Source organism: Molothrus aeneus, chromosome 21, assembly GCF_037042795.1.
Source record: "Molothrus aeneus isolate 106 chromosome 21, BPBGC_Maene_1.0, whole genome shotgun sequence".
Classification (NCBI taxonomy): domain Eukaryota; kingdom Metazoa; phylum Chordata; class Aves; order Passeriformes; family Icteridae; genus Molothrus; species Molothrus aeneus.
Genome location: NC_089666.1, coordinates 8,035,213 through 8,048,294, shown reverse-complemented (window position 1 = coordinate 8,048,294; position 13,082 = coordinate 8,035,213). Strand labels below are relative to the sequence as shown.

Here is a 13,082-nt window from a genome sequence, read left to right as displayed (position 1 = left end):
CCCAATTTTCCCTGGATAATAATTGCATTTCTGAGGGGGAAAAAATTCCCATTTTTCCCTGGATAATAATTGTATTTCTGGGAGATAAAATGCCCATTTTTCCTTGGATAATAATCACAATCCTGAGGGGGAAAAAAATCCCATTTTTTCCTGGATAATAATTTTATTTCTGCGGGATAAAACCCCATTTTTCCCTGGATAATAATTGCATTTATGAGGGGAAAAAAAAATCTCATTTTTCTTTTGGATACTAACTGTATTCTGAGGGAAAAGAAATCCCATTTTCCCTAGATAATAATTGTGTTTCTGTGGGAAAAATATCCCATTTTTCTTTGGGTAATAATCACAATTCTGAGGGAAAAAAATCCCATTTTTCCCAAGCCTCCCTGGCCACAATTCCCACATTTCCAAACCCTTTCCATGGAGATTCCTCCAGCCCTTCCCCTGTCCCTCAGCTCCGACCTTTCCTGGGGCGCCAGACGCCCCCGTCCCGTTTGGGCCAGGCCTAGCGGGTCCCAAGCCCAGCCTAAGGGACGTTGATTCCCCCTGAGCCCAGGGGATTTTCCCTCCCAAACTCCTGGGAACATCCATGGATTTCTCCCCAGGGTGGGAATGAAAATTCCACCGGGGGGGTGAAAACCGTGTCAGAGCTGGGCCTTGCTGGGCTTAAGCCGGGCCTAACAGCTCTGAGATCCTCCTGTCAGCGACTTTGTCATGGCAGGACGAGCTCAGGGGTTCTCTTCTCCCCTAATCAGTAGAAAATCAGCAAAAATTCAGCGCCAGGAAACCAAAACCACGGCTGACACCGTCCTGGTGCTGCTGACGTGAGCTCCCAGCGCTGCTTTCCTTTTTTGGGGGGGTTGTTCCTTTTTTTGGGTTGGTTTCCTTTATTTTGGGGTGGTTTCTTTGTTTTGGGGTAGTTTCTTTTTATTTTGGGGTGGTTTTCTTTGTTTTGGGGTCATTTCCTTTTGTTTTCTCCCAAATCTCATCATTTGGGCGGCTCAGCGAGGAGGAAAGGGGGAAATGGGGGTGATGTGGGCACAGGAGAATTCCCAGGAATTCTTGGGGTTGGAAAAGCTCTGTAGGGTCAGAGTGATCCTCACCCTGAGGGCCACATCCAGGAAGTCCCTGGAAACCTCCAGGGACGGGAATTCCACCCTTTTCTATGAGGAAATCCCAATCCCTGGCACAATCTGAGGTCATTTCCCCTCATCCTATCCCAAAACCCGACCCCCAGCTGGCTCCAACCCCAAATTCCTCAAAAATCCCTCAAAAATTCATGAGGATATGCCCATGTTCTCATGGACAGAGCTCCAGGAATCCTTGGATTTTTCCCCAAATCCCATCCTTGAGGGTTTGGGAACCCCAGGGTGTGGAGAAGGGATTTGATCTGGGACATTTTTCTCTCTTTTCCATCCCAGTTTGGAATTTAGGGTTGGAATTTGCCCTGATCCCCAGGAGAAGGCAGGGCTGGGATCAGTGGGGTTTTTGGGAAGGATTCTGGGGTTTTGATGGATTTGGGGTTCCTGGGAAGCTCAGATTTCCTGGGATTTTCCTCTTGGAGTCACCAAATTTGGAAGCAAAAAAGGGGATTTTTTCCTAGGAGAAGGCAGGGCTTCAGTGGGGTTTTTGGGAAGGATTTCTGGGGATTTTGGGATGAGGATTTCACTCCAGCTTTCTGGGAATGCTCTGATTTTTTGGAATTTTCCTCATGGAGTCTCCACTTTTGGAGCCCAAAGAGGGGAACATTTTCATGGCGTGTGTTGACTGAGTTTTTGGGAAGGATCCCGGGGTTTTGATGGATTTGGGGTGAGGATTTCTGGGAATGTCACTTCAGCTTTCTGGGATTTTTCAGGGTTTTCCCGTGGAGACCCCAGGTTTGCAGCCCAAGGCGGGGAAGGGTTTTCTGGGCAGGGCAGTGAGCTGAGCTGAGCTGAGCTGTGCGTGTGAGCCCCGAGCAGCCGGAGGGGAAATGTCAGCAGCCAGAGGCGGAGCTGCCGAGAAAACCCCGCAGGCGAGGCAGGGAGATGACAGGGCCGATAAATCCGATCATCAATCCGATAAATCCGATAAATCCGAAAGGTCAGCGCTGCCTCCAAGCTCCGGGAGCGGCTCTGCCTCGGATGTGAGCGGAAAGTTCCATCACCTGACGGGGCCAGGTGCCTCAAAGGGCAAAACCAGACAAAGAGCAGAGAAAAAATCCCCAAGGGGTTTAAAAAAAAAGGAGAAATAAAGAATTAAATTGGTGGTTTTGGAGTGAGAAACGGCAGCTGGGAGGGGAAGGGCTGGGATCGGTTGAGGGAATGGTTGGGATGGGTTTTAGGGAAAGGTTGGGATGGGTTTAGAAAAGGTTGGGATGGGATGGGAAAGAGGGAAAGGTTGGGATGGATTTAGGGAAAGTTGGGATGGGTTTAGGGAAAGGTTGGGATGGGTTTAGAAAAGGTTGGGATGGGATGGGAAAGAGGGAAAGGTTGGGATGGATTTAGGGAAAGTTGGGATGGGTTTAGGGAAAGTTGGGATGGGGTTTAGAAAAGGTTGGGTTGGGATGGGAAAGAGGGAAAGGTTGGGATGGATTTTAGGGCAAGGTTCTCCCCAGAGGGTGGCTGGCATGAATTTCAGGGAAAGAGGATGATTGGGATGGGTTTTAGGGAAAGTTGGGATGGATTTTAGGGATGGATGGATGGATGGATGAATGGATGGATGGATGGATGGATGGATGGATGGATGGATGGATGGATGGATGATGGATGGATGGATGGATGGATGGATGGATGGATGGATGGATGGATGGATGGATGGATGGATGGATGGATGGATGGATGGATGATGGACGGATGGATGGATTTTAGGGATGGATGGATGGATGGATGGATGGATGGATGGATGGATGGATGGATGGATGGATGGATGGATGGATGGATGGATGGATTTTAGGGATGGATGGATGGATGGATGGATGGATGGATGGATGGATGGATGGATGGATGGATGGATGGATGGATGGATGATGGACGGATGGATGGATGGATGGATGGATGGATGGATGATGGATGGATGATGGATGGATGGATGGATGGATGGATGGATGGATGGATGGATGGATGGATGGATGGATGGATTTTAGGGATGGATGGATGGATGGATGGATGGATGGATGGATGGATGGATGGATGGATGGATGGATGGATGGATGGATGGATGGATGATGGATGGATGATGGATGGATGGATTTTAGGGATGGATGGATGGATGGATGGATGGATGGATGGATGGATGGATGATGGATGGATGGATGGATGGATGGATGATGGATGGATGGATGGATGGATGGATGGATGGATGGATGGATGGATGAATGATGGATGGATGGATGGATGGATGGATGGATGGATGGATGGATGGATGGATGGATGATGGATGGATGATGGATGGATGGATTTTAGGGATGGATGGATGGATGGATGGATGGATGATGGATGGATGGATGGATGGATGGATGATGGATGGATGGATGGATGGATGGATGGATGAATGATGGATGGATGGATGGATGGATGGATGGATGGATGGATGGATAGATGGATGGATGGATGGATGGATGACTCCATGGCTGGGATTCCCAGAGCATTTCCAGCTGCCCCATCCCTGCAGTGCCCGGGCCAGCAGGAGCTCTCTGCCATGAGCTGATTTCTCACCTCCCTCCCAGCCCACCCATTCCCAACCCCACAATGTCACCCCCTTTAACCCTCCATGACCCTAAACCCCATTTTTGGGGGGGGGCACCCCTTTTCCTGCCCCCACCTCTGCCTGAACCCAAACCTTCTCCCCGCCCCCCCAGAAAGAACACAGGAAGAGCTCGGCCACAAAAACCCCGGCGCCTCCTCCGCAGGGTGACAGGGACCTGGTGACACTGCTGGGTGGCACTGCTGGAGTGACGCTGCTCTGGTGACACTGCTGGGGTGACACTGCTGGGTGACACTGCTGGGGTGACACTGCCTGGTGACACTGCTGGGGTGACACTGCTGGAGTGACGCTGCTCTGGTGACACTGCTGGGGTGGCACTGCTGGGTGGCACTGCCAGGACATGGCCAGGGCCCGGCTGTGGCTGCTGCTGGCGTTGCTGGCCGGGCACTGGCCGGGGCCGGGCCAGGCTGGGCAGTGCCAGGATGGGGAGCTCAGGCTGGTCTGGGGAGATGACACCAAGTGCTGCCCCAAGTGCACCTGGAAGGCAGGTGAGAGGGGACTGGGGGGAAATGGGGGAAATTGGGGGGAAATGTGGGTAATTGTGTGAATATTGCATGTAAATGGGGGGAATTATGTGTAAATGGGGGTAAATTGTGTGTAAATCATGGGTAAATGTGGATAATTGTGTGAAAATTGTGGGTAAATGGGGGAAAATTGTCTATAATTTTATGTAATGTGTGCAAATGTGGCTAATTCTGTATAAATTGTGTGTAAATTGTGTGTAATTGTACGTAATGTGTGTAAATTGTGTGTAAATGTGGGTAATTGTGTATAAATTGTGTGTAAATTGTGGGTAATTGTATGTAATGTGTGTAAATTGTGTGTAAATTGGTGTGCATTGTGTGTAAATGGGGCTAAATGCCTGTAATTGTGTCTCTCTTTCCCTGGGAATATGAAGGACAATTTTTGGGATCCCTTTTCCCAGGAAAAGTCTCTTTCCCTGCAATGGGAGGTTGCTCCAGACCCTTCCCCGTGTCTGGGAGTTCCTTTGCAATGGGAATTCCTTTGGAAGGGAATTTGTTGGGAACAGCAGCATTAACCCCTTCCCTGCCGCAGAAAACCCCGCGCCCTGTGAGGCTCCGGACCTGGACTGCCGGTGTCCCCCGGGGTACAGCTGCTCCGGGGAGCCCTGCCTGTACTGCAGGAAACTGCCCCCGTGCCCAGCGGGGCAGGAGCTCAGCAGGATTGGTAATGGGGATGGGGCTGGGAATGGGGCTGGGAATGGGAATGGGAATGGGAATGGGAATGGGGCTGGGAATGGGGCTGGGAATGGGAATGGGGCTGGGAATGGGAACGGGAATGAGCCCTGCCTGTACTGCAGGAAACTGCCCCCGTGCCCAGCGGGGCAGGAGCTCAGCAGGATTGGTAATGGGAATGGGGCTGGGAATGGGAATGGGGCTGGGAATGGGAATGGGAATGGGGCTGTGAATGGGAATGGGGCTGGGAACGGGAATGGGAATGGGGCTGGGGATGAGCCCTGCCTGTACTGCAGGAAACTGCCCCCGTGCCCAGCGGGGCAGGAGCTCAGCAGGATTGGTAATGGGGATGGGGCTGGGAATGGGAATGGGGCTGGGAATGGGAATGGGGCTGGGAATGGGGCTGGGAATGGGAATGGGGCTGGGAACAGGAATGGGAATGGGAATGGGGCTGGGAATGGGAATGGGGATGGGGCTGGGAATGGGAATGGGGCTGGGAATGGGGCTGGGGATGAGCCCTGCCTGTACTGCAGGAAACTGCCCCAGTGCCAGTCTGGCTGGGAGTTCAGCAGGATTGGTGATGGCACTGGGAATGGGATTGGGAATGGGACAGGGAATGGGAATGGGGCAGGGAACGGGAATGGGACAGGGAATAGGACAGGGAATGTGACAGGGAAGAGGGCAAGGAATGGGAATGGGACAGGGCTGAGGAGCAGCCCTGGCTGTCCCACATTTGGGATCTCAGCCATTCCCATCCCTTTTCCCTGCAGGAAGTCTGAATTTCCTCTTTGAGTGCAAACCCTGCGAGAACGGCACCTTCTCCAGCAGCGGGAACAGCTGGTGCCACAATTGGACCAAGTATGGAGCAGCCAATAATCAATAATCACTAATCAATAATTATTGCTAGGAATGTGTTTTCCTTCTTTGAAAATAGAAATAATAATATTAATATTAATAATGAGAATGAGATTGGGCCTGAGTATGGGTTTATTGATATTCCCCTTATTTGGGAAAAAAAAAATAGACTGGGTTTTTTTCCCCCTTTGAAATCAGGGAATAAAAATAAGAAGAATATCATAATAATAGTAATAGTTATAATAATATAATATCAATTCATATTGAAATACCAATTAATATATTCAATACTGCCATTAGAAAATCAAATTGAGTCCAAGATGGTGATCATGCGATTAATTGATTAATTTTTTAATTAAGCAAGACCTGGTATTTCTCTTCTTAGTCTCAAGGCAGAGCTTAAGCCAAACTCCCAGCTTAAAGTCAAGAAAAATTATTCCCAGCAGGGAAATCCATGGAAAAACAAAGGGGCACAAAGCGCGGGCTGGGGAAGAGGCGAGGGAGGCGCGGGGCGGGGAGGGCGGCAGGGAATGGGAATTTCGGGGGTGCCGAGCTCGCCCTTCCACAGCTGCGAGAGCAGCGGCTCCGTCACGCGCCGGGAGGGGAACAGCACCCACGACTCCGTGTGCAGCCCGCGCGGCCCTGCCCTGCAGCCAGGTACCCCAAAACCCCGAACCCCGAACCCAAACCCCAAACCCGGGCCCTTCCCTCTCCCGCCATGCCCAGCCTGGAAACCCTCCCGGGAAGCGGCTGCTCTGTAAAACATTGGCGCTGTCCTCTCCTCTGCCTCTCCTGTTCCTTCTTCCTCTTCCCTTGCCCTTCCTTCCCTCTTCCCTCTTCCTTCCTTCTCGTCTTTCCCTTCCATCTTCCCTTGCCTCTTCCTCATCCCATTTCTTCTTTCCTTTTCCTCCTGCTCCTTCTCCTCCTTCTCTTTTCTCCTTTTTAAATTTCCTTCCCTGCTCCCTTTCTTCTCCTTTGCCCTTTTCCTTTTCCCTTCTCCCTTTCCCTCTCTTTTCCTTTTCCTCCTCCTCCTTCTCTTTTCTCCTTTCTTCATTTCCTTCCCTGCTCCCTTTTTCTTTCCCCTTTTCCCTTTTTCCCTTTCCCCCATTTCCATCCCATCCCACAACTCCCTCACCTCAGATCCTCTCCCACCTCCCCTTTCCCACAAAACCCCAAAATCCATCCCTAAACTCCCTGGGAAGATCTCCCTCCCCAGAACAACCCCCAGCCCCGGAATGCATTAATTGTTAATGAAGTGCCGTTAATTGCAGCCCCGGTTGCGCTGGAATTCCCCTCCAGCACCATCCTGGCCATCCTGGTGGCCGCGGCCGTGTTCGTGCTCGTCCTGCTCACGTTCCTGCTGCACTTCTGCATCTGGAGCCTCCACAGGGACCCCAAACTCCTGCTCAGGGGTGAGGGAATGGTGGGATGAGACCTGGGAATGGTGGGATGAAACCTGGGAATGGTGGGATAAAACCTGGGAATGGTGGGATAAAACCTGGGGATGGATGGGATAAAACCTGGGAATGGTGGGATAAAACCTGGGGTTGAATAGGTAAAATCTGGGATTGAATGGGATAAAATCTGGATGGGATAAAAGGATGGAATCAGTGGGACAAATCCGGATTTCCTCTGGGATTTGGGGCAGGTTCCTGGGGGCTCCTGGCATTCCTGCTGGTTTTTCCAGCTGGGTTTTCCTGAGCTGAGTTTGACTTTTCCCCGTTCCCAGCCGCAGATTCGGGCCCGACCTTCCCGCGGCTGCCACCAAATGCCCTGGAATCCTCCAGCATCCAATTCCCGGAGGAGGAGCACGGGGACAAGAGCGAGGAGAAGCTCTCGGTGCTGTCCTTCAAGGTCTACAGCGAGCTCCGATAAGGGACGCGACAGGGGAGGGATCCGGCCCCGGGATCCCGGGAACGCCGGGCTGGGATCCCCAAACCCCACCCGGCAGCGCCGGGGCGGGACTGAGGAGCTTCTCCCTAGGAAACGGGGCGGGCTCAGGGGTTTGGGGTTGGTTTTCCCTAAAAAAAAGTGGAATTTCGGGATAAATCCTGCTGGGGGCGGTTCAGGAGGAGAGGAGCAGGGATTGCACAGGGTATCCTGATTTTCAGGAGTGGGAACGGCGGCCACATCATCTCCTGCTTTCCCCACATCATCTCCTGCTCTTCCCACATCATCTCCTGCTTTCCCCACATCATCTCCTGCTCTCCCCACATCATCTCCTGCTTTTCCTCCATCTCCTGGTTTTCCCCTCACCTCCTGCTGTTCCCACATCATCTCCTACTTTTCCCCCATCTCATCTCCTGCTTTTCCTCCATTTCCTGATTTTCCCCCAGTTTTCCAGCCCTGCCCCATTGGGTCATTCCCAACCCCATTCCAGCCTCTCCCGACCCCATTCCCGCTCCCACCCAAAGATTCCCTTGGGAAGCTCCTCCTGTGCCACCAGGGATTTTCCTGGAAAATTTCCAAGGAAAATCAGGAAAAAAAGGGAGGGAAGCTCATCCAGGGACTGGTCAGAGCTCTGGAAAAAATGGAGGGAATGGGAAAAAATCCTGGCAAATGCTCTCAGGTGGGATTTGGGGATTTCTGATCCCTGTGGGGCCCTTTGCACTTTGGATATTCCAAGATTTTTGATGTTTGGAATTTTTTTGGGCTGGCTCCCTGTGGAGATGCCAGTGCCAACATCTGTATTGATAGTTATTGATAATTATGGATAATTAGGGATAATCCAGGACGAGTTTCTCGTGGAAATCTTGGTTTCTCAGTGGAAATCCGTGGAAATTCCTGGGATTTCAGAGGAATTGCTCATGGATTTAAACCTCTGCTGGAGGATCCCTGGAGTTTGTGCTGGGAGCTCTGGGAATGTTCCCCTGGAGAAGGACTGGGGCAAGGGAGGGAGGGAGGGACAGACACTGGGAATGGAAAAGGGCAGGGTGGGATCAGAAATTTGGGAAAATCCCTCCCTGGAACATTCCAGAGGCTCCCAGTGAATTCCAGCAGCTTTCCCTGGACTGGGGTCGGGGTCATAGCTGGGAGTTCCTGCAGGAACAGAGACCCCAAAAGCTGCTCTGGGAGGTTTCTGATTCCCTGGGAAAAATTGGGAAATTCCAAAGAAAAATTCATTTGAATCAAACTTTTTGCTTTTGGGGTTTTTATTTGATTGGGGTTTCCAGCCTCATTCCCAACATGATCCTGAGGAATCCCAGCCTCCTTCTCCCCTTTAGAATTTCATCCCAAACCTGGAGAGAACAGAACCATCTTTGGGCTCACAGGAAAACCTCTCAGGAAAGGAAAAAAAGGGAAAAAAAAAATCCCATTTTTGGGGAATCAAAATTCCTCCTCCAGGAGCAGAGATCTGGATCAGGGAATGGGAAGAACATCCCAAAAAAAGCCATGGAATTCCATCCAAAGCCCGGCTTTACTTCCCCTTTTCCCAAGCCTCTGGCAGCAGAGGGAGAGCTGGAGAGGCTGGAAAGGAGAATTCCAGAGGAATTCAATGCTGACCAACATTCCCTGGAGAATTCCCAGAGTTTGAGCCCCAGCTCAAAGGCAGCGCTGCTTTTCTGGAAATCTGGGAATTGTTTCCCTTTTATCACCCAAAGCCCCTGGAACAACCCAGATCTGTTCCTGCAATCCATGAAAATGGAATTTTGCCAGGAATTCTTTTGCTCAAGGGAATTTTCCCACATTTCCATCAGGACAAAAGTGCCTAAAATGCCTTAAATTAATACAAAAATGCATAAATTCTTCTAATAAAAGGATTTTGTGTGACTTTTCTCCACATTTTTGCCATGAAAAAAGTGACATAAATCTGCCAAATGAATTCCAGCTGTGAAATTCCAGGAATTCTCCCTCTCAAGGGAATTTTTCCTGGCATTTTTGCCCCACCGAAAGCGCCTAAAATAATACGAAAACTCCTGGATCCTTCCGATGAAAATGAAATATTTTGGGGGTTTTTCTTCACATTTCTGCCCCGGAACCAGTGCCCAAGGCCCCAGGGCGGAGCCGCAGCTGTGGGCGGCCGGGCCGGGCGGGACTGGCGGCGTTAGCGGGCAGCGGCAGACGGAGCCGCCAGGCCTAAGCGTGCCTGGGACGGCACCAGTCTGCGGGAAGCCCAGAGAACCATCCCACAGGAACTCCCAGGGGATCTGGAGCTGCGCCCGCTTGGCTGGAGGCAGGAAAATGACGGAAATTCCGATTTTCCTGCTGGGCTGGGGAAGGAACTGGAAATGGTTTAAAGGACTTACCATGAGAGGGATCCTCCAGAGCGGCCTCCAGAAAATTCGGGATGTCCCTCATCCATGAATTCTCCTTGCTGAGGCAGTGTTTTTAGGATTCAGGTCTAGAAAGCTCCTGAACCACCCCAAAAGCTCCTAAACCATCCCCAAAAGCTCCTGGAATACCTCAAAAAGCTCCTAAACCATCCCCAAAACTCCTGAACCATCCCAAAAAGGTCCTGAAATATCCCAAAAAGCTCCTGAAATACCCCATTGAGCTCTGAACCACCCCAAAAAGCTCCTGGAATATCTCAAAAAGGTCCTGAATCACCCCAAAAAGGACCTAACGATCCAAAAAATCTGAGCCACCCCAAAATGCTCCTAAAGCACCCCCAAAAAGCTCCTGAAGCATCCCAAAAAGGTCCTGAACCCCCCCAGAAAGGTCCTGAACCACCCCAGAAAGGTCCTAAACCACCCCAAATCCCAGCAGTGGTGGTGAGGGGGATTTGAGGAAAGGGGAACTCAGTGGGAAAAGGGAGAGGATGGAAGGAAAAGAGAATTTTCCAAGAAAAAGGGAATTTTCCAGGGTTTTTCCTGGTTTTTCCCCACCAGGGCACTGGGATTTTCCTGAATCCCTTTGTTTTTCCCAAGGATTTCCCTCTGGAATGTTCCCCTGGGTTTTTGGGATTTCTTTCCCAGTGCCAGGTTTTGGGGGGGGCTGGGCCCCATCCCGGGATTTATGGGCTCGTTAAATTCCAATTCCCAGAATTCCTCCCCCATTTCCTCCAGGCCTCCCCAGCAGTTACTCATTAACACCAGCCTTAATTAATCACCCCCTGCTTCCTCCTCTCCCGCTTTTCCTGGGAATTTCAACCGACAAGGACAAACCTGGATTTAGGGCAGCTCCTCCCGAGCTCTCCGCGCAGCAATCATTTTACTGGAATTATTGGAATTATAATTTTCATTTTGAATAGAATTTAAAATTTATTGGAATTATAATTTTAATTTTGAATACTTTTGACGATAAACCCCGGATTTGGGATAGCAGCACCTCCATCATTTTTCTGTGAATATTTTGATTTAAATTCCCATTTTCCCTGGCTCAGCCCTCCCCATTCTCCCCAAATCCATCCTTACCCTGTGGAAAAGGTCCTGGCTGGAATTTTGGGCCTGGAGTGGTTTGGATCTCCCTTTAAACATCGTTACCAGACAGTGTTAGAGTAGAGGCAGAAAATCCAGCACTGTCTAGTAAGATGCCCACAGAGGACCAGCGCGTCCAGCAGCAATTCCGGGTTCTTCGGGGCTCAGAATTCCAGGAAAAACCAAGGAATGGCTTCACTTCCTCGGGAATCGGCCGTGGGTGCGAGGAGAGGGGAGGTGGGGAAGGAGAGGTGGAAACTGTGGGGGGTTTGGGGGGAAAAGGAGCTTAAAAAGGGATTTAATTCAGGTTTAAAGTGGAAACAGGGGGATAAGGCTGGTTTAAGGCAGGACAAAAAGAGAAATGTGAGGTTAAAATCTGATTTAATACAGATTTAAAGGAGAAACAGGAGGTCAAGCCTGATTTAAAACAGAGGTAAAAGAGAAAATGAGGTGAAATCTGACTTAGTACTGGTCAGATAATTTTAGTATAGGTCTAAAAGAGAAAGAGGAGGTTAAGCCTGGTTTAATACAGTTCTGAAAGAAAAATATGAGGTTAAGTCTAGTTTAGTACAGATCTGAAATGAGAACACGGGGTTAAGACAGATCTAAATGAGAAAAAGGAGGTTAAACTTCACTTAATGAAAATCTAAAAGAGAGAGATGAGATTAAATTTAATACAGCTCTGAAAGAGGAAGATGAAATTGAGGCTGCTTTAGTACAGATCCAAAATAAACGCACCAAGTTAAGCCTGATGTAACACAGGAAAGAGGAACAGGGGTTAAGCCTGGCTCAGCAGCAGCAGGCGCTGCCAAGGTTCCACTGCAGTCCCAGCTCCCGGCAGCTCCTGGGGAACGTTTCTGGGACAGAATTCCCACCCTGCCCTGTTCCTTTCCCCACCTGGGCATCCCCACAGTTTGGGGAATATTTTGCCATTTTTGCAGCCCCTGGTCCAGGGATTTTCCCTGAGCCAGGCTCACCCCGGGGATTTCCCCCAGCCAGAATTGAGATTTTCCAGCCCACACCAAACCCGGAACTCAGAGCTTGGCTTTGATCTGGGGAGGGGTTTGGGGCCCTAAACTGGAACTTTAAGCTGGGACTAAGCTCCAGTGCCAGATTTCTGCTGGATTCCCTCGGAGTGCAGGAAACACCATCATCATCATTACCAGGCAGTATTAGAAAGGCTGAGATCATCCAATGCTGCCCAGTAAGATGGTGAGGATATCTCAGGCTCAGGACTCCAAAATCCGAATTTTTTGGAGCAAAAACCAAAATTATTTAGGAAAAAAAATCACCTGGGGATGGTTTTCTGTTCAGGTTTTGGCTTTTTTGGGGATTTTTCAGTGAGAAATCTGAGAAAATCACCCCAAAATTCTGTGTTCATAGCCAGCCCTGCCTATAAATTAAGTGGAGGCTTTGTAAAGATTAAAACCTGGCTTTGTTAGACATGGTTTAATAATAAAACCCACCTCAGTCATCTATGGATTATGGATTAAAAGAATAAAAAATAATGGAATAAAAAATAATGGAATAGAAATAATGTGATAAAAAATAAAATAAGAATAAATTTAATAGTGATAGTAATGAATAACTGACAATGAAAATAATAATGATAATATAATAATGATTATAATTATAATTATGATACTGAATAATAGTAGTAGTTTTAATAGTAATACAATTCCCAAAAAAAAAGTAATAATAATAATAATAATAATAATAATAATAATAATAATAATAATAATAATAATAATAATAATAATAATCGTTAATGAAAACAATTCCCAAAAATACCCCAATATTTAATTGCAATTAGAGCAAAATGATCCAATTCTTAATAACTCAGGAAAAATTTCAGGAAAATCCAAAATTCTGCCTCCCAGAACAGGACTCAGAGTTATTCCATGAATTCCGAAAAATTCCTGGAGTTCCT

The 13,082-nt window shown here is 49.1% G+C and overlaps 1 protein-coding gene across 1 annotated transcript; it reads left to right on the top strand.

The window, feature by feature from the left end:
- Nucleotides 1–4,084: 4,084 nt before the first annotated feature.
- Nucleotides 4,085–7,670, top strand: TNFRSF18 (TNF receptor superfamily member 18). Its single transcript, XM_066564240.1, has 6 exons — nucleotides 4,085–4,232; nucleotides 4,801–4,932; nucleotides 5,711–5,798; nucleotides 6,364–6,452; nucleotides 7,067–7,207; nucleotides 7,531–7,670. Exons 1-6 carry the CDS (start codon nucleotides 4,085–4,087, stop codon nucleotides 7,668–7,670), a joined length of 738 nt encoding a protein of 245 aa, XP_066420337.1.
- Nucleotides 7,671–13,082: the final 5,412 nt, after the last annotated feature.

Coding starts and splice junctions, on each gene's coding strand:
- TNFRSF18 (XM_066564240.1), top strand. CDS start 4,085: ATGGCCAGGGCCCGGCTGTGGCTGCTGCTGGCGTTGCTGGCCGGGCAC. Junction 4,233..4,800: donor CAAGTGCACCTGGAAGGCAG/GTGAGAGGGGAC, acceptor TCCCTGCCGCAG/AAAACCCCGCGCCCTGTGAG. Junction 4,933..5,710: donor GCAGGAGCTCAGCAGGATTG/GTAATGGGGATG, acceptor TTTTCCCTGCAG/GAAGTCTGAATTTCCTCTTT.